General features: G+C 50.9%; 1 protein-coding gene and 2 pseudogenes across 7 annotated transcripts in view; 1 reads left to right on the top strand and 2 right to left on the bottom strand.

The window, feature by feature from the left end:
• SPTAN1 (spectrin alpha, non-erythrocytic 1) overlaps nucleotides 1-26,823 on the top strand; it is a 56,272-nt gene that overhangs the window by 24,357 nt on the left and 5,092 nt on the right. For 3 of the 7 annotated variants that reach the window (XM_016126434.2, XM_036218051.1, XM_036218048.1), the window contains exons 20-49: nucleotides 671-763; nucleotides 1,112-1,246; nucleotides 2,383-2,531; nucleotides 3,580-3,639; nucleotides 4,761-4,959; nucleotides 6,127-6,231; nucleotides 6,628-6,651; nucleotides 7,622-7,657; nucleotides 9,504-9,551; nucleotides 10,272-10,363; nucleotides 10,710-10,854; nucleotides 10,973-11,154; nucleotides 12,746-12,845; nucleotides 13,001-13,198; nucleotides 13,300-13,446; nucleotides 14,156-14,259; nucleotides 14,364-14,526; nucleotides 14,903-14,917; nucleotides 16,534-16,665; nucleotides 16,919-17,056; nucleotides 18,010-18,114; nucleotides 19,963-20,171; nucleotides 20,963-21,083; nucleotides 21,307-21,428; nucleotides 21,798-21,930; nucleotides 22,675-22,773; nucleotides 24,377-24,536; nucleotides 24,984-25,060; nucleotides 25,478-25,687; nucleotides 26,082-26,378. In XM_016126434.2, coding sequence (XP_015981920.1) covers nucleotides 671-763; nucleotides 1,112-1,246; nucleotides 2,383-2,531; nucleotides 3,580-3,639; nucleotides 4,761-4,959; nucleotides 6,127-6,231; nucleotides 6,628-6,651; nucleotides 7,622-7,657; nucleotides 9,504-9,551; nucleotides 10,272-10,363; nucleotides 10,710-10,854; nucleotides 10,973-11,154; nucleotides 12,746-12,845; nucleotides 13,001-13,198; nucleotides 13,300-13,446; nucleotides 14,156-14,259; nucleotides 14,364-14,526; nucleotides 14,903-14,917; nucleotides 16,534-16,665; nucleotides 16,919-17,056; nucleotides 18,010-18,114; nucleotides 19,963-20,171; nucleotides 20,963-21,083; nucleotides 21,307-21,428; nucleotides 21,798-21,930; nucleotides 22,675-22,773; nucleotides 24,377-24,536; nucleotides 24,984-25,060; nucleotides 25,478-25,687; nucleotides 26,082-26,378 — 3,798 coding nt within the window. The remainder of the gene's footprint in view (nucleotides 1-670; nucleotides 764-1,111; nucleotides 1,247-2,382; nucleotides 2,532-3,579; nucleotides 3,640-4,760; nucleotides 4,960-6,126; nucleotides 6,232-6,627; nucleotides 6,652-7,621; nucleotides 7,658-9,503; nucleotides 9,552-10,271; nucleotides 10,364-10,709; nucleotides 10,855-10,972; nucleotides 11,155-12,745; nucleotides 12,846-13,000; nucleotides 13,199-13,299; nucleotides 13,447-14,155; nucleotides 14,260-14,363; nucleotides 14,527-14,902; nucleotides 14,918-16,533; nucleotides 16,666-16,918; nucleotides 17,057-18,009; nucleotides 18,115-19,962; nucleotides 20,172-20,962; nucleotides 21,084-21,306; nucleotides 21,429-21,797; nucleotides 21,931-22,674; nucleotides 22,774-24,376; nucleotides 24,537-24,983; nucleotides 25,061-25,477; nucleotides 25,688-26,081; nucleotides 26,379-26,823) is intronic. The other 4 variants (XM_036218050.1, XM_016126443.2, XM_036218049.1 and 1 more) reach the window with 3 other exon arrangements.
• On the bottom strand, nucleotides 5,118-5,236 carry LOC118600516 (annotated as a pseudogene).
• Nucleotides 7,190-7,308, bottom strand: LOC118601474 (annotated as a pseudogene).

The following is a 26,823-nucleotide window of genomic DNA, read 5'->3' as shown; positions in this document are numbered from 1 at the left end:
GAAAGGAGAGAGAAGGCTGCCTGTCACCTACCCTCATCCGTTAACAGCCTTTGCCATTCTCCTTCTGTCTTCTCCGTCCACCACACGCATGCGTACATCAACACGAATTTTTGCTAGTTGTCTGGTTTTGGACTGAAACTCTTAAATTTTATTCGTAAAGGTCTAGCTGTAGCCCCTGCGCCTCCCTGTTTTCTTGCCAGTCTTCCCCAAAACCGGAATGAGCTGGAAATCGACATGAGTTCTTTGATTCTCCCCAAAGATGGGAGAACTGAAAAGCTTTGAAAACGGCAGTGGAGAAAGACGCAGCACCAAACGTGGCGAGGGCAGCGGCGCTCCTCCGGGACGGGCGCACGCGGCCAGCTCCGACTTACCTGGAGCCTGTTTCTTAAGACGGGTGGCGGGCTCACTGCTAAGCTGCTGCTGCTGCGCTTTACGGTCCCTTTTGTATTTCCACGTTTGGCATTATTAGGTAAAGTCAGGCCGGAAGATCCTTGAAGTCACAGGATTTCCTCCATATTGAGCGTTTATTAGAAAGGGGCAGGGAAAGTATAGAGAGGGGCTGGTCGAATTGTCACGTAACCAAAGCTGCAGGAGGAGGGCGGCACACTGGGGAGGCCGCTGCGGCGGGGGGCTCTGGCCGCGCTGTCTCACCGTGCGGGTTTGGTTCCAGGCTCTCCTGAAGAAGCACGAAGCTCTGATGTCGGATCTCAGCGCCTATGGCAGCAGCATTCAGGCCCTGCGGGAGCAGGCGCAGTCCTGCCGGGTGAGTGTGGCTGTACCGTCCGCAGTTGTAGTAACTTGCGGGAGGCCGCCCAAGTGGCAGGACCCAGAGCCTGCCAGCAGGTGTCATGGTCGCAGGCAGCGCTCTCGTGACCTTGCTGTTAAAGTCTTATGACACAGAGGTCTGTAGGCCGTTAAGAAGAAGATTTTTTAAAAACATTGGGCAGCTAAACTCCCTGAATCAGGTTTTATTGGTAGTGTCAGAGGAAAATGCTCATAAACGTGTATTTGGGAAATTTGATATAGCTGTCAAAGTTGTGCTGTCGTGTGCTTCGTGACACGTCATAGACGTCCTTAATTACTTGTGTCTGCCGTTCCTTTGGATTTTTAGCAACAAGTGGCCCCCATGGATGACGAGACTGGGAAGGAGCTGGTCTTGGCCCTCTACGACTATCAGGAGAAGAGTCCTCGAGAGGTCACCATGAAAAAGGGGGACATCCTCACCTTGCTCAACAGCACCAACAAGGCAAGGCACAGGAAGTGGTTGTGTGCGTCTTTCCATCGACACCACCGATTTTGCTCGGTCGGGTGTCATCGGATCGTTGCGGCTTCCCAGAGTAGGGCTGATGTCGCATTTGAAGAGCTGTTAGTTTCCGCATCAGTCTCCCACGTCTTGTAAGTTTATCCTGTGTCATATATGATCGGGAAGGTCATCAGTCTGTCTTCCTGAACACCTGCCCGTGGTGCGCCACTGTCTGGCAGCTCTTCTCGCGGTTGAACGCCTCCAGGTGGAATTCTTTGCCTTGTGAGCGGCAGTCGGCTTGTGTGTAACCCAAGGCCGTGCTGCGTCCAGCCGTTTCGAATCTCGGCTGTACAGCCACAGTAGACAGTTGAAGACAGCTGTGCCGTCACCCCGAGACTGTCTGCTCAGAGTTAAATGCTGCCTGGTTCCTCGGCCTTTCTTCCTTGACGTTCTAGTTTGACAGTGGCCTTGAAATGAGGGTGCACGGTGCTCCATGTGTTATCTGACTCATCCCAAGGGCTCTTTCCTCCCACCTTGGTTGAGGTGGAGAGGTGTCCTCAGCCATCGTTGGGAACCTTCATGTTTCCTTACCTTCAGTTTACCGTTGTAATGAGAAAACCTGGGATTTGTATCTTTCTGTTGGTGCTAATTTAAACCAAACCAGCCCTCCGGTCTGGCTGCTTTATTCCAGAGCAGCAGCGTCCAGTAGAACTTTCTGTAATGGCAGAAACTTTCTAAGGCTGTGCTGGCCCTGCAGTAGCTACTAGCCACGCTTGGTCATCAAGCACCAGTTGACAAACACAACTGAGTTTTTCGTCCAATTTTAGTTTATTGAAATTTACACAGCCACATGTGGCTAGTGGCCGCGCTGGGATAGCACAGTTCTGGTGTCTCAGCAAAGAGAAGGATGTCCTGCGTGTCGGGTGTCATCGTCCCTTTACTCCTGACCCTCTCCATGCTTGGTGAGTCATGAAGGGACTGAAATTTCAGTCCTTGTGCCAAGTGACTTTGACACCGTCGGAAGCGCCTCTCGATCAGAGCTTTCCTCCGCGTGTGCCGTGAACACACGTGCAGGCCTCCTGGTGTCTCCTTTTCTTGGGGAAGGGCTTTGCTCTCAGTCTGCCGCTCTGTGTCCTCAGGACTGGTGGAAGGTGGAAGTGAACGACCGCCAGGGTTTCGTGCCAGCCGCCTACGTGAAGAAATTGGACCCCGCGCAGTCGGCCTCCCGGGAGAACCTTCTGGAGGAGCAAGGCAGCATAGCGCTGCGGCAGGAGCAGATTGACAACCAGTAAGGGCGACAGTCGATCGTAAAGGTCCAGGTGTCACTCAGGGTAATCTGCGTCCCCCTAGGGCGAGGTTTAGGCAGGGTCCCCAGGCTTCGGGAACAAGTGTTCTGCAGGGCCCCCGTCCACACTCAGGGTCATGCTCTTCCCGCTTTCCCATCACCTTTAACCCACAATACCCTGTTTGAACTGCAGACTGATACCTTTATTTTCCTTTGTTTTGTTTTCTTCCCACATAGTTTTTTCCTAAACAGCATTTTTTTCGATTGTTGCTATCTGAACTTTTTTGTCTTCCGGTTCAGGAGCTGCTTTCTGAAATGACGAGTTCGGGTGTCCCACACCCGCACAGCTCTGCCCCTTTTGAAAGGCCGTTTAGAGAGATGCCCTCCCGCCATGGCTTTGCGTTCTGAGGATAGAGTTTATTTGGTAATGGCTCTGTCCTCTGTGCCTGGCCTGACCTGTGTCCCTCCTTTAGGGCACACCTGACTCCACTAGTGAAATCAACAGCTTTGGACGCTTGGGAGGTATTCAGAAAATAGGTTCACTCAAGTTGAGAATAATTGAACTTTTCTGATCTTGATGATTTCTGAAAAGATCGGTTATTTGTACACTTACAGAGATTTTTTCTGTTGAGAAAAAGTGAGAGATTTTGGCCTGAATCATAAATATGAGAGCAAAAAAGTGAACCAGATACATGACCAAAGTCGTGTATTAGCTCTCAGTTCAAGTGTTTCCTCGGGGCCATCCTTTTATTCCCTGGCCTTGCTCTGTGGAGTTACTGGTGTTTCCAGCACAGGAAAGCGTACTGCCTTGGTTAAGCATGGCAGAATTTTCAGGAAAATGAAGGTGAACTAACTTCTCTGATTGAAAAATCCTGCTATTTCTCTACTGTGGTTTTATTCACGGCCTGGCCTGCTTCCGAGAGCTTCTGAATGGCTCCTTAATTTTCCCCACTTGGAGCATCCACCATCCTGGCACCGGTCGGAGCCGCCGCTTCTCCCCGTGGATGGACCCACTAATCTGTGCATGCTTTTGCTGTGCCCCTCTGTGCAGGACACGCATAACTAAGGAGGCCGGCAGTGTGTCCCTGCGTATGAAACAGGTGGAAGAACTGTGAGTAGGCGCGGCCTCGCTGGGCGCCCGTGTCCATGGCTCTGCTGCCCGTCCCCGCCGCTTCTCGTGAGGGCGCTCGGTCACCAGAGAGACGAGGTGGTGGGCGGGACCGCGTCTCTGCGCTGCGGCTTTCGCTCACGCAGGGACAGGTGTCGGTGAAGCTGTGTCAGTCCACGGCCGCTGCTTCCCTTGGTCGCTTCCGTGTGCAGCTGTGTGTGCGGAGCGGTGTTGGTTCCAGCCCCGTCGCCTTCTGTGGCGGACCGGCCGCTGCTGTCGGCCGCAAACCCGCAGGCCGGTTCTTTAGTGTCCTTAGTTGGAAGGAAGTAAAGTGCTCTAGTGCTTCGGAACTCGCTTTGAGAAGCTTAGATGCAATGGCGATTCTAGATCTTTTTTTTTTAACTGTCACCAAGTTTGTTGTTTTCTGTCTCTAAAGATACAAGAGTTCAGTCTTTTGTATTTTTAGTTCTAAAGAGCTAGAATATTGGATTCTTCTTACGGAATTTTCTAGCTAACAAAAAGGTACAGATACTCCGTATTCTACCTGATTTTCCTTCTGAAGTTGGCAACACTTTTCTGAGAAACGGATATATCATTTCAGACATTTCCTGTCGTTCCAGAGTTACTAACATGCCATATGAGGCTATTTACTTATTTTAACATGAGGCTGTTTAAAGCTCTGTACCTCCCTCCGCTGCCCGAGGGCTGCTCAGAGAAATGGAGAGAGGAGGAGCACTGGATACGTTATGCCCAGCAGACGCATCTCGTCTCTGAGCCGTAGTTGCATGAACCCTGTGTTTCTGTGCTAAACGCTGGGTCTCCGTCGTCTGTGGTCGTGATGTCGTAAGTGCACAGTTGGCCCAGGGATGCGTGTGCCTGGCTGTCATAGACACCCAGTGGTGAGCAGAACACATGTGCTTCTCCTGGCGGCGGTCGTGGGTCCTGAGGCTCTTCATCTTCATTGCGTTCTGGCACGTGGTCACCAGGGCATTCTCATTCCACCCACCGCCTTGGAGCCACATCTTGGAGACACCTGGTGGCTTCCTCGATGTTAGGCGTAGAGCCTCTGTAGGGAGCTAACTGCCGTCCTTGCCCTCTCTTGTCCCCCTCTTGAATGCTGTCAGATACCATTCTTTGCTGGAACTGGGTGAGAAGCGGAAAGGCATGTTGGAGAAGAGTTGTAAGAAGTTTATGTTGTTCCGTGAAGCGAACGAGCTACAGCAGTGGATCAATGAGAAGGAAGCGGCCCTGACGAGTGAAGAGGTCGGCGCGGACCTGGAGCAGGTCGAAGTGCTGCAGAAGAAGTTCGACGACTTCCAGAAGGTATGGGAAGCCTTGCAGCTGAGCCAGGAAATCGTTTTAAGAATGGTTCTCTTAATTTTTGACCACAGATTACTAGAGTGAAAATTATATATAAATTATATTCTGCCATCTGTTTTGCTATTTTTAAACGGCTTTATTTTATTACTTATTTATTATTATGCCTATAGCACCTGGTCTTCCTAGGTGGTCTCCCATCCAAGTACTAACCAGGCCCGACCCTGCTGAGCTTCTGAGATCAGACAGGATCAGGCATGTTCAGGGTGGCATGGCTGTAGACTTTAAATGACTTTAATCCAAGCTTTTCTTGGGTTGGTTTAGTTCCAAAGACATACATGCAGTTTCTCTTCATGTTGGTTTAGGACTTTACTAAACCTAAAATACAAAAATGCATAAAAGTATTTTTTCAATTGGGGTAAAATTCACATAACACACGAGTAACTATTTTAAAGTATACGATTTGGAGGCATTTAGTATAGTCACAGATTGAGGAATCATCACCTATATCTAAGAGTTCCAAAATGCTTTTATCACTGCAAAAGGACACCATGCGCCCTTAAGCAGGCATCCCTGTCACAGTCCAGCCCCGGCCACCAGCAGGTCTGCATTTCGTCTCCAGATTTACTTATTCTGGACATTGTCTATTAATGCGATCGCATGCGGCTATTTATGACTGCTTTCTCTGAGCATGTTTTCAAGGGTTCATCTTTGTAGCACATGTTAGTCTACTACTTTTTATGGCTAAATAATAATCCATCCCTTGCATATTCCACATTCGGTTTATACATGTCTTGGTTTAAAAGAATTCTTTTAACCAATTAAAATGAGTTTGGGGGTTTTTCTCCCAAAGCGACTAGCATTAAAATGTCATCGCATTTTAATAATTGTGTCTTCTTTCCCAAGAAAGGCTCTTTAAAAATATCCATTCAGCCAAAATGATGATTTGTTAACTACAGTTTATTAAGTAAAGTTGAGACGGACTATTTCCATTACCCTATTATATTCTCACATCAGGATTTCCTGATTTATGTCACTGTCGAGAAATAGAATAACCAGTTCACACACAGGATACCTATTGAACAGAAATTTACAGGCACAAACGGTAGCTTAAGATCTGTCGCCTTCCTTCTTCGACTTGCTCTCACGCGTCTTATGGCTTTTGCTTCAAAGGATCTGAAGGCCAACGAGTCACGGCTGAAAGACATCAACAAGGTGGCTGAAGACCTGGAGTCCGAAGGTCTAATGGCAGAGGAGGTGCAGGCAGTCCAGCAGCAGGTAGGTATCAGGGTCTCGCGCTGAGGCCCTGTTGCCATAAGGAAGCAGCTCGGCTCCTTCCCGCGTTTTTCGTAGCCCCGGGTGTAGGTCAGGCCCTCCGTGTTTCACTTCCGTGAGCTGGTCCCTCACCTTCACGGAGTAAGGAGAACACCACCTGTCTTCTTTTTATACTCGTTAAATATCGTGAGAGTTGTTTCATATTTCTATAGCTTTTACCTGATAATAAACTCACTCGTTCCTTGAACGAAAGGCTTTCCTGGTATCTCCAAGTGGGCCGTCCGTCATTTTATAACTGTCCTGTGTCTCCAGGATGACGGTAGTGAGTGTTACTGAGAGCTGTGTGTTTCCTCTAATATTAACGCTGGTTTCCCTTTTTTTTTTTTTTTTTTTTGGTAGGAGGTGTATGGCATGATGCCAAGGGTAAGTCCCAGGCGCTTCATGTGGAACCTGAATGTGAGAAGGAATAGACTTTAGGAAGAACATAAAGTCAAGGGCCTCTTACGGATTTCTGTTCCTGAACCTCAGAGATGCCCTTTGTGTGTAAAAATCTGGAAAAGAAATAGCAGACGTTGGTTAATTTTTTTATTTTGGGTCTCAGGTGTACAGCGCAGTGTCTAGACGTCTATATGATTTGTGAGATGATCTCCCCGTCTAGCGCCCATCTGGTACTGTCCACGCAGAGCCATAGTAACGCTCACTTCATCCTCTGTGCTGCACCCTGCAGCCGTGACTTTGCAACTGCTAATTTCTATTTCTTCTTCCCTTCACCGTTTTTGTACACCTTCATCCCTTCACGTTGCAAACTGGTACATTGATTTCTGTTTGCCATTCTCCAAAAGACCAGTAAATTTGCTTGTTTTGTTTTGTTTTGTTTTTTGTTTTTAGGTGAGGCAACCCTCGACCTCACAGATTGCAAGGACTTTGTCAGCTTATAATCTCTGTTTTTTTTTATTTTTTACACATACAGCACCTGGTCTTCCTAGGTGGTCTCCCATCCAAGTACTAACCAGGCCCGACCCTGCTTAGTGCCCGAGATCACATGGGATCGGGCTTGTTCAGGGTAGCTTGGCCAAAAACTAGAGACCAGTGAAGTTTTTATCTCTTCAGTTTTCTAAAAAAAAAAGTGTTTAATCTTTTTGGTTTATTTATGACTGCTTTTTAAAGAATCACATGAAAGAAAGTTGGTCGTTTTCAAATTTTCTCATTTTTTCTGTGTAGGCAGAATTTTTCTCTCCTGCTTGTTTGCTCCATTTTCCTCAAGCAGCTTTGTAGTTTGCTCTCCCCCAGGGGTAACCTCTAAGTGCCGTTTGGGTTCATTAGAAGGAAAGGCGGGGTGCTGCGTTGTTTGTGTCAATCGCACGGCTGCCTAAACTCTTCCTCCTTTGACTAGGATGACACCGATTCCAAGACAGCGTCCCCCTGGAAGGTAAGAGCTCCTTTGCACGTAATTGTTTCCAAAGATGGTGTGGGAACAGAAGTATTCAGTGTCCTTTTCTGGCGTGCCTGCTCCCGAGCATTCAGGCTTCTTTGGAACCTTTGGTCATTTCTGGACTCGTTCGGGCTGGTTTCTCTCTGACCCTGCGTTTTTTTAATCTGTTACGTCTTAAAACGTGTTGATGAATAGACAGAGTAAAACGTTCCGATGCAAATGCTCGGGGCCGAGTCCACTCAGATGGCGTTTGTTCCCCACGGTGCTGCCAGGATGGGCTCTGCAGAGGTGCCACCGTGTATAGTCGGGCATCCTCCCACTCGTAGGACGTGACGTGAACAAGAAAAGGACTGAGAATGAAAAGGGGAGGAAAGAGTCATTCGTGGTCTGCCTGACCACTTTCTCTGTGGCCTAAGAAAGGCTGCACAGAAGACACTGAATCCCGAGGGAGATGAGGAGGTGAAAGGGGAGGAATAAGAGGTGTCCAGGTGTTTACCAGCCAGAATGGCCGTCGTTCTGGACGACACCGGGCTGGAGCTTGACCAGGAGCACGGGGGAGAGGCTTTTTCGTATGCGGTGTTTCTAGCCAGGATTCTGCAGCTAGTTGCCCGCGTCCTAGGTGCTTAGCCTCTTCCCTCCTGACCCAGCGCTTCGGGAGCCTGTTGCTTGCGTTATCGGCAGGCAAGTGAGAGCAGATTTCTACTTCAAAAGTGCACTTTGCCTAAGATAGGAAGAACGCATGAAAACCTAGAACAAAAAGCCTCCTGCGAGGGGGCGCGTCTCAGCCCCGCAGTCTCCTCGTCTGAGGGCCAAGCGAAGGGTCTGTTTTTCCTGCCTCCTACTCCTCCAGGCTCTGACTTTTCTTCTCATTAAATAAATAGGCCTTAATTTCGCTTTCTCCCTTTTTCTCAATGTTAATTTTCTTATACAGCAAAATGTGATCATTGGTGACATGAATGGGCAACAAAACAGCCTTACCTGTCTGACCTCCTGGCATTTTTTCTGGTGACAGATTCTTTTAGAAATGTAAATTCTTTCAGAAATGGCTTTATAAACACCAAGACCTCCTATTTCTAAAATGGATTAGAGACAGCGGGTATCCACCTTCTGAATCCCGTACACGCCCACGGTGGTTGAAAATGTCACCCGAGTGCATCACAAGAACATCTGATGAGCCTAGCCTCTCTGTGCCCCAGCTTGGCCTCTTTTTTTTTTTTTTTTTTTTGCATGCCCTGAAGATCGTGGGCATCGCAGTGCGTGCCAGATGGAGTTTCAGACGAAATGAAGTGGGCTCAGATCCCAAGGGACACTTCATTTTTGAAAGAAGTAACTGTGTTGATGGGAAGAAAGCCAGTTTGTTGGTTTACATTGTTTTTCATCTGGTAAGGCTGTTGCCCTTCATTCAGGGAGACAAACAGCAGCCCAGTAACCATAATTAGAAATAAAATTATTGGTCTGCTTGACTGTTAAACAGTCTTAGGTTCTAGCATTTGCTAAATTATGTTTTGTGGACTGTTCTATAGTACGGATAAGAAAAAGACACTAACCGTGAACCTTTGAGCTGTTTTTCTGTCCAACCAGCTGTTTTAATGGCGTTTTTCACCATTTTCACTTCTCATCAAGGAAAATTAATCATTGAGTGTGATCTAATTGTGCACTTGGGTGTTTCCATGACTCTCTGGTAGTTGCTAATTTTATCAATGCTGCCGTTCAGACTTCGACAGTATCCTTCTAAGTTAATTTTGGTTGCCGATCGGGAACTAAATGGCACTTGCATCTCAGATTTTTGTCCCTTAATTGGCAGACGCTTGATTACTTTTACTCTTCTGCTTTCCTCCCTCAGTCTGCTCGCCTGATGGTTCACACGGTGGCCACCTTCAATTCCATCAAGGTAAGAAACCACGGCCAGTGCCCCCGCCTCCCCAGGCTCCTGCACCAGTTTCCTTCTCCTGTCTTTGTGGAAATCTTGTCCTGATGAGTTGTGTAAGCTGTCGCATACGTCACCCTCCTGGGCCCAAGGGTGTCCTGAGCCAATATTAACTCTCTTTGTGCACGGAGGTTGGCTTGCCCAGCCACAAACTCGCCTGGTTAGCCTTCCCTCAGGTCCCAGGAGGGCCGGGAGCTGCAAGGAGCATATCGTCCAGAAGGCAGTGGCTGCCTCTCTTGCCTCCTCGCAGGAGAGGTTTGGCCTCTTTTTCTGGACCCCAGGGTGGTTTGTCTCCTGCTGTGGCACTCCTGTGTTCTTAGGCCTGCTGGGGCCCGGCCTTCGGAGGCAGTAGACTCTGCGATTTATCCACTTGGCAGTTATGTACGAAGTAGTCGCTGCACAGTGGGCAGCAGGCAGGAGCTGAGAGCGAGGTGGAGTCAGTTGTGTTGAAGGTGATTCCAGGGCAGGTGTTGGGAGTGTTCACGCCGTCAGATTCGGCTAGCTTCGGCAAGGTTCTGACTTTCTGGAAATTCTGCTGTAGTTGTGCACTGATATGTTCAAATAGGAAGGTTGGAAAGAGGAAATTATCTGTGTCCCAGCTTTTCCTTTCAAGTTAAAGCACCAGTGCTTTGGCCCTTCTCGCGGCGTCTGGCGCGGGCCTGACGCGCTGCTGTCCCCCCGCAGGAGCTGAACGAGCGTTGGCGGTCCCTGCAGCAGCTGGCCGAGGAGCGGAGCCAGCTCCTGGGCAGCGCCCATGAGGTGCAGAGGTTCCACAGGTGAGGGCCAGCGCGGGGCTGCGACAGGGAGACGTGCCGTGGGGCAGGCGGACGGGGAGATGTGTGTGCACACCCTCAGTCCTCACACTCGCCAAGCTCTCAGAGTAACAGCTGGAGCCCATGGGCACTTGTGCTCTGGCATCTGGGAGCGTGCCCGACACAGGGCGGATGCGCAGTGAATACTCCTGAGTGAGCGAATGCGGATCTTTGGCTGTTCAGAGCTGTGGATGGTAACCAACCACCGAAAAATGTGCACGTGCCCGCCGAAGAAAACGCTCCTGTTTGTCCTATAATCAAGGCAGCTGCACTCAGCATTTTTTAACTTGAATGTCCGTGTCGCCTGTAGAGATGCTGATGAAACCAAAGAGTGGATCGAAGAGAAGAATCAGGCTCTGAACACAGACAATTACGGTCACGACCTGGCCAGTGTCCAAGCCCTGCAGCGCAAACACGAGGGCTTTGAGAGGGACCTCGCGGCTCTCGGCGACAAGGTGAGAGGCTGCAGAGTCGGCTTCCTGCAGCTGCGCCTGAAGCAGAGCCAGGTCTTACAGCCTATGGATCAGGGCCCCCCATTTCTCACCCACTTACCACTCCCCTCCCCCCACCCAGGTAAATTCCCTTGGGGAAACAGCCGAGCGCCTGATCCAGTCGCACCCCGAGTCGGCAGAGGACCTCCAGGAGAAGTGCACCGAGTTAAACCAGGCGTGGAGCAGCCTGGGGAAGCGTGCAGACCAGCGCAAAGCCAAGCTGGGCGACTCGCACGACCTGCAGCGCTTCCTCAGCGACTTCCGGTAAGAGGCCCTCGCTCACGCGTGGGGCCGTCCCGCGGTCATCCTCCCTGGGACAGGGATCTATGCCAAGGGCGAAACAGACTGCCGAACGTCACAAGGGCAGAAGTACGTCTGCTCCTCACCCGAGTCCGCACCCACAGCGGCGCGCGGACGAGCACGCACATCTCCCCTCCGGCTGCCCCGCGGCACGTTTTCCCCTTAGACGTATTTTTCACTTTAAAGGCATCCACCTTAGTCATTTCCACGAACATTTTTTTTCTTTAGAAAAACTTCAAGGCTACAGAGAAATGGAAAGAATAAAAGTGAACGCCCGTGATGCCCTTCGTCCAAAGTCCCTGACTTCTTGTCACCTTTGTTTTCTCTCTCAGTCCATACTTTCGATTTTCCGCAACATGAAAGCAGGTTGCAGACACGTCGCGCTCCACCCCACATACTCCAGCTCGCAGCTGAGGGCAGGGCCTTTCTGCCCGTGACTGCTTGTCCCTTATCACAGCCCAGTTTGACGGCGGCACATCAGTGTTTAATGCTGGTTCACAATCGGTTTTATCCAGCTGTCGCCAGTGTGTGTTTTGTTGCCAGGGCTTGCTTTTTGGTCCAGGATCCAGTCGACAATTATCATCGCATTTTATAGCCTGGTCTTAATCTAGAACAGGACCCCTCCGCCTTCTGTGTCATCACGCTGACATTTTTGAGTCCAGACCCGTTACCTTGTAAAATATCCCATGACCTCAGGACCGGTCTTTTAAAGTGTGTGGCATTCCACTAAATGGGTGATTTATAGCTTGTTTACCAGCATCTCTTGAGGACAAATATTTCTTTTATATACTTAAGGAGCAAACACCATTTTCTTGCACACACTCCTGTGTGTATGTGATCTGGGGTGTGTCCTCTGCTGTTGTGAGAACAGCCAGGTGTTCTTGGCCTTCACAGGCCCCTGGTATGAGATCCCAGATGTGTTTGTTTTCTTCTTTTGAGGTGAAGGTCACATGACAGTCATCAAAAGTGTGTCGTTCAGTTCCATTTAGTGTATTCAGTGTTGTATGACCATCTCTCTAGTTTTGAAACTTGTCCTCACCCTAGAGAACCCCATCAATTCCGCTTTGTGCCTTCATGGGTTTGCCTGTTTAAGTGTGTGTTATATAAAAGGCAGCATACGATGCGTGGCCTTACACATTGATTTTTGTGGCCTCGCATGTGGACACCTGGAAGAAGCTGAATTAAATGCATGCATGGGCCTAGGACACGGGCTTTTATGGCTTAATCCTAAATGAAAGGTGTTTTCATTTGCAGCTGTAAAAAATTTAACCACAGCTATTGTATTTATTAGAGCCTGTTATTCTATAGGGCAGGAAGATTTTAGTTATAAACCTGTTTTTTCTTCTGAGGAAAATTTTTTTTTTTTTAATATATCGATAAGATGAATGAGACTTTGGAATAATTTGCCCAGAGATTCAGCCCTGTTCATTAGATTGACTAGATTAACCACAGATAACCTTCTGAGACAAGAACTATGCAGTTCCCTCTTTTCCTGGGTAGAACGCTCACTTGCCAGGTAGCGTAATAGCTGTTGCTCTGTGGCTCTGGTTTCCAGGGACCTCATGTCTTGGATCAACGGAATACGTGGGTTGGTGTCCTCAGACGAGCTGGCCAGGGATGTCACTGGAGCCGAAGCTTTGCTGGAACGACACCAGGTAGGTCAGAAACTTGGTTGCTGCGGCGGGCCGTGAAGATCGTTACCCCCACACGCACATACGCACACACACACACCCCCTTTGTTGTGGGTTGGTGGTTGACATCAGAGTGGGCATCTTCGCCAGTCATCTAATCCCTTCCCTCCTCTTGGCAGGAACACCGGACAGAAATTGATGCCAGGGCTGGCACTTTCCAGGCATTTGAGCAGTTTGGGCAGCAGCTGTTGGCTCACGGGCACTATGCCAGCCCAGAGATCAAGGAGAAACTAGACATCCTGGATCAGGAGCGTACGGACCTGGAGAAGGCCTGGGTGCAGCGCAGGATGATGCTGGATCAGTGCCTTGAACTGCAGGTATCTGTGCCGGAGAGGTGCTTCCCGTTGGCCAGAGGGCTTCTGACCAGGTGTTTTGTGTCAAAGGCTCTGTCTTCTCACCTGTCTTGCCCCTCCCTCAGCTGTTTCATCGGGACTGCGAGCAGGCGGAGAACTGGATGGCTGCCCGGGAGGCCTTCCTGAACACCGAAGACAAAGGGGACTCGCTGGACAGTGTGGAGGCCCTGATCAAAAAACACGAGGACTTCGACAAAGCCATTAACGTCCAGGTGCGGACTTTGTGCCTGAGAGTCCAAACCGGGACTTCCCCCGATGTTCTCTTTGTTGGCATGTTCTCCTTTCCTCTCTTGATGGCTAAAGTAAAAATTAGTTGTTGACTTTGTTAATTCAGCTAGAGAGCTCTGGCAGTGCTCCTAAGTTATAACACTTGATTTCGACTATGCAAAGGAAGCAACGTAGCGACCGTTATATCGCCAAGGAATACTCGTGTAGTCCAGGAAAAATGGTAGCTACATAAGTAATTTTTGAAACTTTACATAAGAATCCTGATGTTTTTGAGGTTTAAATAAGGGGGGTATCACAGGGAGAAAAATTATTGTGACTGCAAAGAAAAACAGTTATAGTTAGGTCAGGTAATGCACGAATGTAACCAAATCAGAAACTCTGGTTTATAAACCACCTGATTGAAAATCTGACAACCTTTTGAATGTGACATTTACTGGTGTTTTCGCTACCGCCCGCACCCCTCACCCCCGGTGTGACCTGGAGCCTTCTTGAGTTAAACTCTACTCTAATAATGATTGAAATCAAGCTTTCTTTTGGCTTTTTACACTTCTGCTTCTAAAGTGTCAGTGTATTCTGATCCTGCCACCAGCTAGTTCTCAGCCACCCAAAATAACTTCTCTCCTCAAGACCTGCAGTCTAGACGAGGCAGAGCCACCTAGTCCACCTTGACCTCTTGCCTCTGTTTGCCCCCAGGAGGAGAAGATTGCCGCTCTGCAGTCCTTTGCCGACCAGCTCATTGCTGCTGGCCACTATGCCAAAGGCGACATTGCTAGCCGGCGCAATGAGGTTTTGGACAGGTGGGTGTTCCACGGTGCGGACACCTCCCACCACGCCTGTGTGAGAGCCGCGGCCCGTCCTGTCTGAGGGACACTCACGTCTAGTCTCGGTTTCACTTGCTCAGATGGCGACGTCTGAAAGCCCAAATGATTGAGAAGAGGTCGAAGCTGGGAGAATCGCAAACCCTGCAGCAGTTCAGCCGGGACGTGGATGAGATTGAGGCTTGGATCAGCGAAAAATTACAGACCGCGAGCGATGAGTCATATAAGGATCCCACCAACATCCAGGTGAGCCGACGAGCCGAGCAGGGTGGCCGTTATCTCCAGAGTAGCCTGTGTCTTTGAGTAGATGGTGTTAAAGACGACATCTCTAGAAGGGGGATGGGGGGGGGCACACTTACACACCTGCGCGCTCATGGTCAGTGGGAATTATCCTCGTGAGCCAAGCTGGTGAAAGGTCCTTTCGAATTGTCAGCCACTTCAAAGCTGCTTTGTCTCTATTGATACCATGTCTGCTGTAAAAAGTCTCTAGTGTCCCCTTCTATTTGCTGTGTCCCCAAATGCTGAGCTTCCCCGGGGGAAGTACGGCAGCAAAATGAGTTTAATAGCCGATGTGCGTATTCACGTCAGTGTACTGAACTCTTGTTTTAATCTGTTTTTGTAGCTTTCCAAGCTGCTGGTAAGTTTTCTGTTTTCTAAAAGTTTTAGTTCGACAAGCTGCAGTATTTGTGTCGTTCTGTATAGATTCTCATTGTCATGGTCACACATAGTCTGCTGGTGTTTCTTCATCCATGCTCGTCATTTCTAATCATCCATCAAGTGTCCCTGTGGGATGTGGCTTTCTCTGTTGTAATTAGCCTGCAAGCCTTCATTTCCCCTCCCGGTCCATCACTTAGGCAAGTTCTGTGCAATGTTTGATTTGGGGGGCAGTAGTCGACTCCTTTCTTTCCAGAGGTGGTGCTTTCAAAAAATGAAATAATCAGCCTTTTCCGTGTAGACGTGGGCTCATGGCCTTAGGACAGGGAATCTAGCAAGGTGTGAGAGTTTCACACTGGCCACAGGAGACGGACAGCTAGGGGTCACGGAAAGGTACTTAATCTCCCAAATCTAAGAGGAAGCTGGGCGAGGGGCTGAGATACACGTGGACGTTACCCAAGGGGTAGTGAAAGGGAATTTTCTGTCAAAATGTAGCTCAGAAGTTACTTAAGTGAACGGAAGAAATGAAGAATTACAACAGGTGGGATTCGAACCCAAGAGTGATCAGAACAGGAAACAGAAGAAGACGGGAAATTGGGCTCTGTCAGGCTTCGTGGGTGTCCGAGACCCTCTTTGCTCTTGTTCTGCAGTGCAGGCGCCGGGGTGCCCCTCAGGGACACTTCGTGTTAGTGCCGCAGCCAGCCAGCCAGGTGGCTCCATCCTTTGACAGTCGCTGCCCCTGAAATGAAACATTCGATGCAGACGCCTTTCGCAGCTGTACTGCTTTTTGTCCTTTTAGTTTTTCCCCCCAAATAACACTCTCTCGAGAGCCTGCATTTCTCACCCAGAATCGTGCCGTAGCTACATCCTCACATCTGCCTCTCGTGTTCCGCGTCTCCTGTTTCTCTGTGTATTTTTAAATCCCTCCTTGTCAGGCCCAGATTCCGTCACTCCTCCAGCCCTCTAGTTCCTCGTAAAAAGAAATTCACACCTAGAGTCAAGCTTGGATTTTGACAGTATCAGAGAGAGAGTATTGATAATGACAGTGACCACGTGAGAAGCCAGTCAAGCCCAGGTCTGCAGCACCCGTAGACGTCTCCTGTGTCGCGGGGGTCAGGCTGACCGTCAGGTCCATTGCTTTGTAGTGATTGCTGCCTTAGCTGTCGAGGGATCGTGTGTGTGTTATTATTAGAGCTTCTATCCACTAAGGAGAAAGCTGCGGATGGAATGTATGTACAAGTAGATTCAAAACTGCAATTGGCCGTTGCTGTCTTCTGCGTAATGCTAGAAGATACAGAATTCCGGGACTTCACTCCCAAATAGCTAGTCCAGCTGATTTAAGAATTGACTCATTCACCTACTCCCGAGCTGGAGCGTTTCCTTTCTCTTGGCCCAGCCCCTTCACTGCATTTTCAACAGACTGACCCCTAAAATAGTCACACAAATTCTGTGATTGCCTTCTCTAAAAAAATGTTAGCACTGCCCCCGGATCTGTCCATTTGCTACCACGCCCTTCCTTCCTACCATCTTCTCCCTGCCCCCTGAGAAGGTGGAGCGCATAGGACCTGGTTTTGAAAGGGGCTCGTTTGGTATTTTTAGAGCAAGCACCAGAAGCACCAGGCCTTCGAAGCAGAGCTACACGCCAACGCCGACCGGATCCGCGGTGTCATTGACACCGGCAACTCCCTGATTGAGCGTGGGGCCTGTGCCGGCAGCGAGGATGCTGTCAAGGTAGGGTCTCCGCCGGCCCAGGGAGGAGAGGGGCCGGTTCGACTTGTCAGTCCGCCACAGCCAACTCGACAATGGCTTTAAAGCACAGCCTGAATAGACAGACAACTCTGGGCTCCACTACAGATGGAGGCGCACGGGTGGGAATGGCTCCTCTGAGTGTTGTCCGTTCTCTTCTCGTGACTGTCACCTCGGTTTAAGCCCAGCGGGCTCTATGTGGATGTTACCATTTCTGATGGCTTCTTCTCATCCTTAGGCCCGGCTGGCTGCCTTGGCCGACCAGTGGCAGTTCCTGGTGCAAAAGTCCGCTGAAAAGAGCCAGAAACTGAAGGAAGCCAATAAGCAGCAGAACTTCAACACTGGGATCAAGGACTTCGACTTTTGGCTCTCGGAGGTAACGCCGAGAGTTTCTCCCTTCCCGTCCCCGGAGGAGGTCCAGTTGTTTGGGATAGTAGATCGGTCATGACACGTCAGGGCTCTCTCGGCGCCCCCTTTAGCAGACATCTCCACGATCAGACGGGAGTTGTGTGCTGTGTGAGATTCATAAGTGGAAGGCAGGAGTGTTGAGAGCAGAGAGAGCTCATCTTGGCGTGGGACTCGTCTCTATAGGAGTGCAAATAGGAGATAATGGGGTCCAAGTGGCGGACGGCTCAACCAAGTCGGCCCAGACAGGATGTCACAGTCAGCCACGTGTCCTCAGCAGAAAAGTTAGAGAGTACAGAAAGTATAAGAAATAGAAAAGTTTTAGGGATCCCCACTCTATACATATTTCCGCAAACATTCGTAGAGCTACATTCTTATATATAGTTGGGCTGACGATGTGATTATCGTTAGTGCGTATTGAGTGTGTTATCCTAAGGCACTAGAAATTCTTCCTGACCATTTGAATAACTTCCTAAATCCATCACAGAGTTGTGCCATCGCTTAACCATTCCCACGTTGTCGGATGTTCAGGGATTCCAGTTCTTTGGTGATACCCGTGCTGCAGTGAACATCCTCGTATGTTAATCTTTGCCCACGCCGCTAAATCGCTGCCTAGGGCAGTTTCCTTGAAGTGGTATTGCTGTGCGTTTTGCCATCATACCACTGCGAAGGTTTAGTGACCCTGCCTTTAGCTGTGGAAGTTAAATTCATAGGCGCTTGAGTCTTGTTTGATTGACAGAAATGGACAGAAAGTCCTTTTAAGCCGTGGAGCTGATGCAGGCCGAGCAGGCGTAACAGTAACTTGTGATTGAGAAGTTCGCCGCCCTCCATACAAACACCAGAATGACAGCCGGGCATCCAGGATTGTCCGGAACGCTGAACGTGCTCCGCACATGGCCTTTCCCTTCTGCGTCTCGCTGCCAGGTGGAAGCCCTTCTGGCGTCTGAGGATTACGGCAAAGATCTGGCTTCTGTGAACAACTTGCTGAAAAAGCACCAGCTGCTGGAGGCGGATATATCTGCCCACGAGGTGAGCAGGGAGGGCAGCCAGGCCAGTGTCTGGACACAGCTGTGCATCACCCACTGAGGACCAGGGTCCTTGGGGAAGGGGACTGATGTCCGTCGCTGAATGCCGAGGTTCTCAATCATTGTGGTCTCGGGCCATATATACTCTGCAGTTATCGAGGGGCCCCTAGGAGTCTGGTATTTGGGCTTTATCTACCAGTATTCACCATTATTAAAAGTAAGTGAATTTTAAAAGTTAAATCATAAACAATGTCGAAGGATTATATACTGTATGACTTCATTTATCTAACATTCTCAAAATGACAAATCATAGAGGTAGAGAACAAATTAGTAGCTGTCAGGGGGTGGGGACGAGGTGGGCGTGCAGCTGTAAAGGTTCCGAGAAATTCCTTTGTGCTACCGGAACAAGGTCTGTGTCTTGATTTTGGTTGTGATGATACAGATCTACCATACAGTGAAATTGCATGAAACCACACGATACGTTCACGGAGACACACAAACGAACACACGTAAAGAATGGTGAGATCTGAGTAAGGTCTGTGGCTTGGTTGAACCAGGGTCAGCTTCCTGGTTTTGATACTGTACAGTTACTTCAAAATAAAAGATTAAGAAAATAAATTTATTGATTTACTTAAAATAAAACCATTACCAGTTAACGTAACTTATTTTATGAATAACTGTATTTTTCCAAAAGCAAAAGTAATAGAGTGGCGTTGGTTGTATTTTTGCAAATTTCTTTAATGTCCGGCTCGATGGAAGACAGCTGGCTTCTCAGAGCTGCCTCTGAGCTCGTGTTGTCGTGGGGTGTCATCTGTGATGCAAGTACCGCCTCACGGCGGCAGTTGGGAAAGGGAGCAGTGTTTTCATTCAGATGGTTAATGCGAATGTGTGATACTCCACCGAACTCAGGAAGTGGTGGTTTCTTAAAGGTTAGTTGCAAAGCGCACTCTGAAACCGTATGTTTTTATACCAGTCTCTTAAAATCCACTGGTCCATACTGAACTTCGAAGGGATCTTTCATCCATGCATGATGTTGCAAAATCATTTGGGAGATACTGCTTCGCTGAGGTTCGTAGGTCTTCTGAACGCTGACGTGTTTTGCTGTGTATCTTCACATCAGTTAACGTCACAACCAGTTGCAGCAGAAAAATTGTTGCTGTCAGGCTCATTGAAATAGGTGGAAATTTTCCAAAATTCCAATTTTTTCGTGAAACTTTGAACTTTATCATTTGCAACAAACTCAGTTTTTCTTAAAGTGGCAGGTTCACCTTTTTCATTCTCGACACAGTGCTCGTCAGGTCCAGAAGTTTGAATGACCACAGTTGGTTACTTCAAAAAAAAGCGGCTCGTTGAGCTCGCACCACGTCCCTGTCCTCAAGAGTCGCCGCACTCGAGTGTGCAGCCGAAGTGCGTGCCTGGGTTTCCCATTTTCCCATGCAAGATATTTAATGGCACGTACTCAAGATGGGTATTTAATAACATCAACAGCTTCGGCTGCTGTTTGCAGGGTGTTTGTGAGTGAGACAGCATTTTTTACTGCAAGTGCAGGGCACCGAGGCATGTTTGCTAAGGGGCAGCTTGCCACGGCCTTGGGTACCCGCGCACCCATCACCACCTCTGCACCATCAGTGCAAGTGACCACACTGAAAATATAATGCCTTTGTGTTATTACAAAAGTAGTTCTGACTGCTTAGAGCTACAGGGACCTACACACCACACTTTGAGAACGTCAGCATTCCGCAGCGAATAAACCTGAAACCAGCCTGTCAGCGAGGCACCCCGCCCTTAGTTTCAAGCAGGTGTTCCCAGAGACCCGGATTCCTGACCCCTGCCACCATGTGCCCTGCCCCAGGATCGCCTGAAGGACCTGAACAGTCAGGCAGACAGCCTGATGACCAGCAGTGCCTTCGACACCTCCCGAGTGAAAGACAAGCGGGACACTATCAACGGTCGTTTCCAGAAGATCAAGAGCATGGCGGCCTCCCGGCGAGCCAGGCTGAATGAATCCCATCGCCTGCACCAGTTCTTCCGGGACATGGACGACGAGGAGTCCTGGATCAAGTACGTGCTCTGGGCCTCCTGGGACGCCCCTTGAGCCTTTAGTGGCAGGAGGCAGCACGGGGCCAAGTGAGAGGAGGTCCCACGACCGGACCGTAGGGGTGCGGCACGGACGTGCGGCAGAGGGTCACGGCCTCCGCCGCCACGCTAGGCCTCGTGTGCCGTACGCTCCCCACGGACGCGTCTGTTTCTTCCGACGTCCCGGTGTGCGACGGTGACGGTCATTGTCAGCCTCCAGCTGGTGGCGATGCCTGACGGTGACACTAGACCTTGTCTAGACCCCGCCCTGAGATCGATCCCTGGGGAGTCTGACCTGAAAGAGTCTCATCTCTTGGGGAAGGTAGATTCATGAAGGAAGGAGAGTTTGTTTTTAATCCTCACTCCTCCCGAAGTTTCAGCCGGTGTAGCATTTAAACAGCAATTTTAGGGAGAAAAATCTCTCAGTTCCTCACTACCTTTAAAGTTATAGCAATATCTCCATAATTCCATGTTTAATATGTGTAGATTTGGTAAAGTAGGCTTGATCTGGTGATACCACTGGCCCCTCCCTGTTCTCCAGTGTACCCCGACCCTCTGCGGAGTCAGACACAGTAGGTGCTCCCAGAGACACATGTGGACACTGTTTGGGAAATAGAGGCTGTTATTTTCCAGAAGACAGGCAAGGCTTTTCCTGGAGAGCTGGGTAGATGTGGGTGAAGGGCCTCTGGGGCCCGTCCGTGAGTTTCATAGCTCTTGCAACCAGACATGTCCAGCTGAAAGCCTGGAGGTACAGAGACGCCGCCTGTGTCATCCAGGGAGAAGAAGCTGCTGGTGAGCTCTGAGGACTATGGCCGAGACTTGACAGGTGTGCAGAACCTGAGGAAGAAGCACAAACGGCTGGAGGCCGAGCTGGCTGCGCACGAGCCCGCAATTCAGGTGCACGGGGCCCTTCCGGCCGAGCGGGCAGCGGGGCGTAGGTGGGCCCGCACCACGCGCCGCGAAGCCCTTTGCTCGTGTTCATTTCCCTGCGGTCCCTACGGCGCTTAGGCCGCCTCATCCCCAACCAGGAAGGAGCCGCTCTGAACGCGGTGCTGAAGCCGTTTCCTGGAAGCATCGAGAAGCAGGGACTAGCTGTTAACCCCTCGTTCTCGTCCATCAGGGTGTCCTGGACACTGGAAAGAAGCTGTCCGACGACAACACCATCGGGAAGGAGGAGATCCAGCAGCGTCTGGCGCAGTTCATGGAGCACTGGAAAGAGCTGAAGCAGCTGGCGGCGGCTCGGTGGGCAGCCGGGGGGGGGGGGCGCGCGGGCCCCGCTCCCGGGTGCGGTGGGCAGGCTCGCTGGGAGTTTCCGGTCCCTCCCACCACCTCCAGGACCCTTAGGTGTGCAGGTGCCCCTGTGGGCTTGCTCCAGAGCCACCTCTCATAGGCCCCTGCTGAGCTGGTTCCGTTACGTGAATCTGGACCCAGCACGTGGTTCCAGAATGTCTCATTTGACCAACTCTGTCTCTACTTTGTGTTACGCAGAAGGCTTGACTGAACCGTTCACATCTGACGCTCGTCTCACCATTGACGTTTTTAAGCACGTGTTAACTATCACTCAAAGTTGGGCGAGGTCATTGCTGATTTTTTTCTGTCTCCTATAACAAGGGGCCAGCGGCTAGAAGAGTCCTTGGAATATCAGCAGTTTGTAGCCAACGTGGAAGAGGAGGAGGCCTGGATCAATGAGAAAATGACGCTGGTGGCCAGTGAAGATTACGGGGACACTCTGGCTGCTATCCAGGTCAGAGAATGAAGACGCCACCTCCTTCCCTTCAGCATCTGCCTGCTCGTTAGATCAGTGGCTGCGCCCTTTCCAGGGAGCAGAGTCAGCAGCCAAAGTCTCCTTGGTGCATTTTTCCATCACGCTAGAGACGTTTTCTCTCTGTAGACAAACTGGGGTGACTGAGCCCCATTGTCAGTCAAGCATTATCACTAGTGTTATCTTCGCTGGTCACTAATACTCCCCGAGCCACACCGGGAACCCCGTGGGCCAGTCAGGGTGACGCAGGTAGAACGTAGATGCAGCGAGCGGCCTCCTCCCCTGTGTGGTGGAGTTCCCCGGAAGCCAACCCGACGGGCGCTGTCTCCAGTGCGTCCGTTGTCCTGAGGAAGTCGAGGCTGGGCAGGTCCCCGAGGAGACGTACTGAGGGTAAAGCTCCGCACGAGCGTGTCGTGCTGCGGGGTTTATCTCAGGCTCATTCTGTGTCTTAAGGCGAGAGGAGGATGTGACACTGATGAGTGAGACCTTAACCCCTGACTGAGGCCGCCCGACGTCACTCCCGGGCCCAGCACAGGCGGGTCCTCACACTGCACCCTGGTTTCACTCCCTTCGTAATTATTTCTGCACCTCTGTGTCATCGCAGTCCGCAGCTGGGCCGCGATGCCCGTGGGGCAGGCCCCGTCCAGGTCGTTCCCCTCCGCCCCGGTCCCCGGCACTCTGGCGCACGCCAGGCTCTCAGTGCCGGCCTCGCTGCTCCCACTGCAGGGCTTGCTGAAGAAACACGAAGCTTTTGAGACGGACTTCACCGTCCACAAGGACCGCGTGAATGACGTCTGCACCAACGGACAAGACCTCGTCAAGAAGGTGAGCCTGGCCCCGGGTAAGGCCCCAGTTCCCATGCCAGACGCCCACCTGCTGGTGCCCCCGTCACCCCTCAAGCCTCTTCCCCAGCAGAGTCACCAAAGGTTTGTGTGAGACCGTAAGCGGTCCCATTCCTGGGGAAGAGTTCCATCAGTTAGTTGGATGTTTCTCCCTTTCAGAAGCCAGTCCGTAAAGTCACTCTGCGGCTGTTGTTTTCTGCCCTCGTTAAGCAGAGAAGCATCCCCGTCGGTCCCTCGGGGCCACTGGCCCTCTCACGTGGCTGCCCTCTCCACGTGTTTCTCAAATACTAAAGCCCCCCACAGAGATCAGGAAAGACAAGTCAGCAAATCCTAAAACTCGCCCATCAGGCTGCCACCAAGACCTCCTGTGAGGTCTTCGTACCTAACCTTCTGGACCTTTTCTGTCTACACAAACAGCTGCCCGCTGGGTGAAATAGATACCTGTCTAATTGGATCACAGCACCCTAGAAAATTATCTAAAACCCAGATACTGTACAGGATGCTCGAGAAATGAATCTGTTAAAACCATAAGGTTTATTTTGTTCAAACAGGACTTAAGAGAGAGCAGAAATAGATAAAGAATCTAACTGTTCCCTCAGAAGCCGTGACGTCACATGCTCAAGTTCAGACAAAATGTAGTGCCCCCGTTTGTCACAAGTGAATCACCACCAGTCACTTAGGTGCAATGACAGACATTCAGCACTGGATGACAAACGACTTGTAACAACTATGATTATCTGGCACAGATACATAAGTGAATAAGATTTCTCAGCACAGCAGTTGAGCCAGCTTTCAGGCCTTAAGACGGGAGATTTGGTCCACAGTAGTAACAATCGGGTGAAAACCCGTGTTCACCAGAGAGCGTTTGAGAGCTTTTTTTGCTTGCCCTCTCATAGGCAGATAAACTCGCGTGAAACTAATTTCAGACACAGACGATGTACAAATAGAGATGAGGCCTGTGTACAGCTCATCACGTACACACACCTTTGGATGATGTTCTCTGTTCTTTAAATCTGTGGTGTAACTGGTTTGTAAATATTCTTCAGCCTTCCAACAAAGAGTCCAGTGCATTATTCTCAACAACAGGCTTTGTTTCCTGCCTGAGTTTCTCTTGCAACTTCATGCTGACATGTGGAGTATGTTTTCAAATACAGATTTAACCAAGACCGAAGCAAAGTGGGGCTTAGTAATTTTCAGTCTGTTTAGTGTCAAACATTTTCCTGAACCATCATTTTTGTTGCATATATGTAGTAGCCGTATTTTGGATATATAGTATTTAAGTGATAATTAGGCTTTTTTCCAGTCCTTTGCTGTCTGTAATGCTGACGAATACACCATCGTGACTTAACATTTCAGCACATTCCTCGTTAGTTCTTTAGAGTTAGTCCCTATAAGTGCAGTCGCCAGTATTCATCTCTTGCTCTGAGAAGCGTCACCCGCCCCCCCACCCCCCCTCCACCCCCGTGTGGGGCACGCCCCTGGCCCACCTGCCAGGAACTGAGGCCTTCCCAGGCGGGGCAGGTGCAGATCGGGTAACTGCAGCAGGACGTGAGGCTCACTGGAACGTGCCTCTCTTCACGGCCTAGAACAATCACCACGAGGAGAACATCTCTTCAAAGATGAAGGGCTTGAATGGGAAAGTGTCTGACTTGGAGAAGGCTGCCGCACAGAGGAAGGCGAAGCTCGACGAGAACTCGGCCTTCCTCCAGTTCAACTGGAAGGCCGACGTGGTGGAGTCCTGGATCGGTAAGCGCCACTCAAACGTAGGCCTTTCAGAAAACCCTGCAGAGCCGGTGTCCTGGCCCAGGGAGCCAGGCCCTCGGATGATGAAAGCAGCAGTGGACGTCACGACGCAGCGGGCGGCAGCCCGCGTCAGCGCTGGCCCCAGCCGCCAGGTCCAGGGTGCGGTCAGCTTGGTTGAGAAGGAGCTAGGCTGATTTTGGGACCCACGCAACCTTGGTAGTAGCCGTGTCACATGAGTAGTGACTGAAGCACACACCTTCGTGGCACAGGTGGAGAATGGGGGTCTGGGGGGCAGCGAGGAGGCAGCCAATGCAGGTTCAGAGACTCCTCTTAGTAATACTGAAATGTAAGCGTAAGCGAGATAATTGTCTTGTGGTGTTTTAGGTTTTTTTTCGAATTTATCTTACTTTATTGAAAGGAGACGTATGTGTCCCATGTTTGGTTTTCTAGGTGAGAAGGAGAACAGCTTGAAGACAGATGACTATGGCCGAGATCTCTCTTCTGTCCAAACTCTCCTTACCAAACAGGTCAGTTGTGGCAAAGGACGGTCAGCATTTTTCTTTGAGACACTTGACGATTTTACAGTCGGCCCTAGGGACTCGGTGGTAAACAAGGGGCACAGTTTTGGTCCTCGGAGCTTCTAGACTGGGCTTGTGTGCTACAACCCGGCGGGCGCTCACGGGGCTGAGCGCAGCGGGATGCGCTGTGGACTTCCGCTCCAGGCGTCAGCCTCGGCCTGCCTGGAGTTCCGGGGTGGGGCATGGCCTGAGACTGAAGACAGGAGATAGGAAGTAATTTGCAGGCTGAAGGAGATGCAGAAGAGTGGGCAGGTGTGACCCAAGTGGCAGAAGGTGGGGACTCTGGGCTGACAGTCCGGTTGGGGCACTCAGCAAGTTCCAGTCTCGACGCGGTCACTGCAAATTGGCCTGTTGCTCCTTGTCCAGGAAACGTTTGATGCTGGCCTGCAGGCCTTCCAGCAGGAGGGCATTGCCAACATCACTGCCCTCAAGGATCAGCTGCTGGCCGCCAAGCACATTCAGTCAAAGGCCATCGAGGCCCGGCACGCCGCCCTCATGAAGAGGTGGAGCCAGCTTCTGGCCAACTCGGCCACCCGGAAGAAGAAGCTGCTGGAAGCTCAGAGTCACTTCCGCAAGGTATGGGTGGGCCGCGCAAAGCCCAGCTGGCCCAGTGCCCAGGGAAGGCAAGCCCATCTTCCATTCGCCACGCTCCGCCCTCAGCTTGGCACAGAGGCGTTCTGTACGGGGGCATGGAGTCGGCTTATACCGAGGCCAGTGGGACATGAGGCTGCCATTCAGGAGGACCCAGGGCAGACTGGGTTTACACATACCGAGGGGGAAAGGGAGCAAGGGAAGAAATGTGGGGGGCTTTTGGAAGTGGAACTGGAGAAAGGAGCTAAGCCAGCCACATGCCGTTTTGACTCTGATACCCCAAGAACGCACTCCCCTTTCCTGCCCCGACACGCTTCCTGCCCCAAGATGGCACCGCCAGCCCTGGCCCCTGTCCTAACTTGGTCTCCTCTGCTTTCAGGTGGAGGACCTCTTCCTGACCTTTGCCAAAAAGGCTTCTGCCTTCAACAGCTGGTTTGAAAACGCAGAGGAGGATCTGACAGACCCAGTGCGCTGCAACTCCCTGGAGGAAATCAAAGCCTTGCGGGAGGCCCATGACGCCTTCCGCTCCTCTCTCAGCTCCGCCCAGGCCGACTTCAACCAGCTGGCCGAGCTGGACCGCCAGATCAAGAGCTTCCGCGTGGCCTCCAACCCCTACACCTGGTTCACCATGGAGGCCTTGGAGGAGACCTGGCGGAACCTGCAGAAGATCATCAAGGTGCCCTGCCCGCTGCTCCCTGCACTTCTGCCCAGGCTGTGGGTCTGCAGCCCCTGCTCAGAGAAACACCTTCCAGCTGGAGGGTGATGGGACTCAGCAGAGGAAGCCCCTTTGTCAGAAGCTACCGGGCATCAGTCCAGCAGCGCGCCCTCTGCCGGTCTCAGTCACTTCCACGGCACGTCTTGCCAGAGTTCCTGAGGGCTCGTGTGCAGCCAGGACCCTGAGCTCACCGCATGTCTCCCAGGCCCCCTCCTGTTGTCTCCGGGTTAACATCTAGTCCTCCCTGTCCCCCCGAGCGATTGTTTCTTGTTGTGTTCCACTTCAGAAAACCACGTCCTGCTCCTTTCAAATTGTAAGGCCAGCCGCTTCATTCCCAAGGGCAGAGTCCCCATCCTGAGCCTGTCTGTGCAGGAGGGGCCGGGACGGGGGCTGACGTGGCCTCTGC

Source organism: Rousettus aegyptiacus, unplaced genomic scaffold, assembly GCF_014176215.1.
Source record: "Rousettus aegyptiacus isolate mRouAeg1 unplaced genomic scaffold, mRouAeg1.p scaffold_m13_p_3, whole genome shotgun sequence".
Lineage (NCBI taxonomy): Eukaryota > Metazoa > Chordata > Mammalia > Chiroptera > Pteropodidae > Rousettus > Rousettus aegyptiacus.
This window is presented reverse-complemented; position numbering and strand designations above follow the sequence as displayed.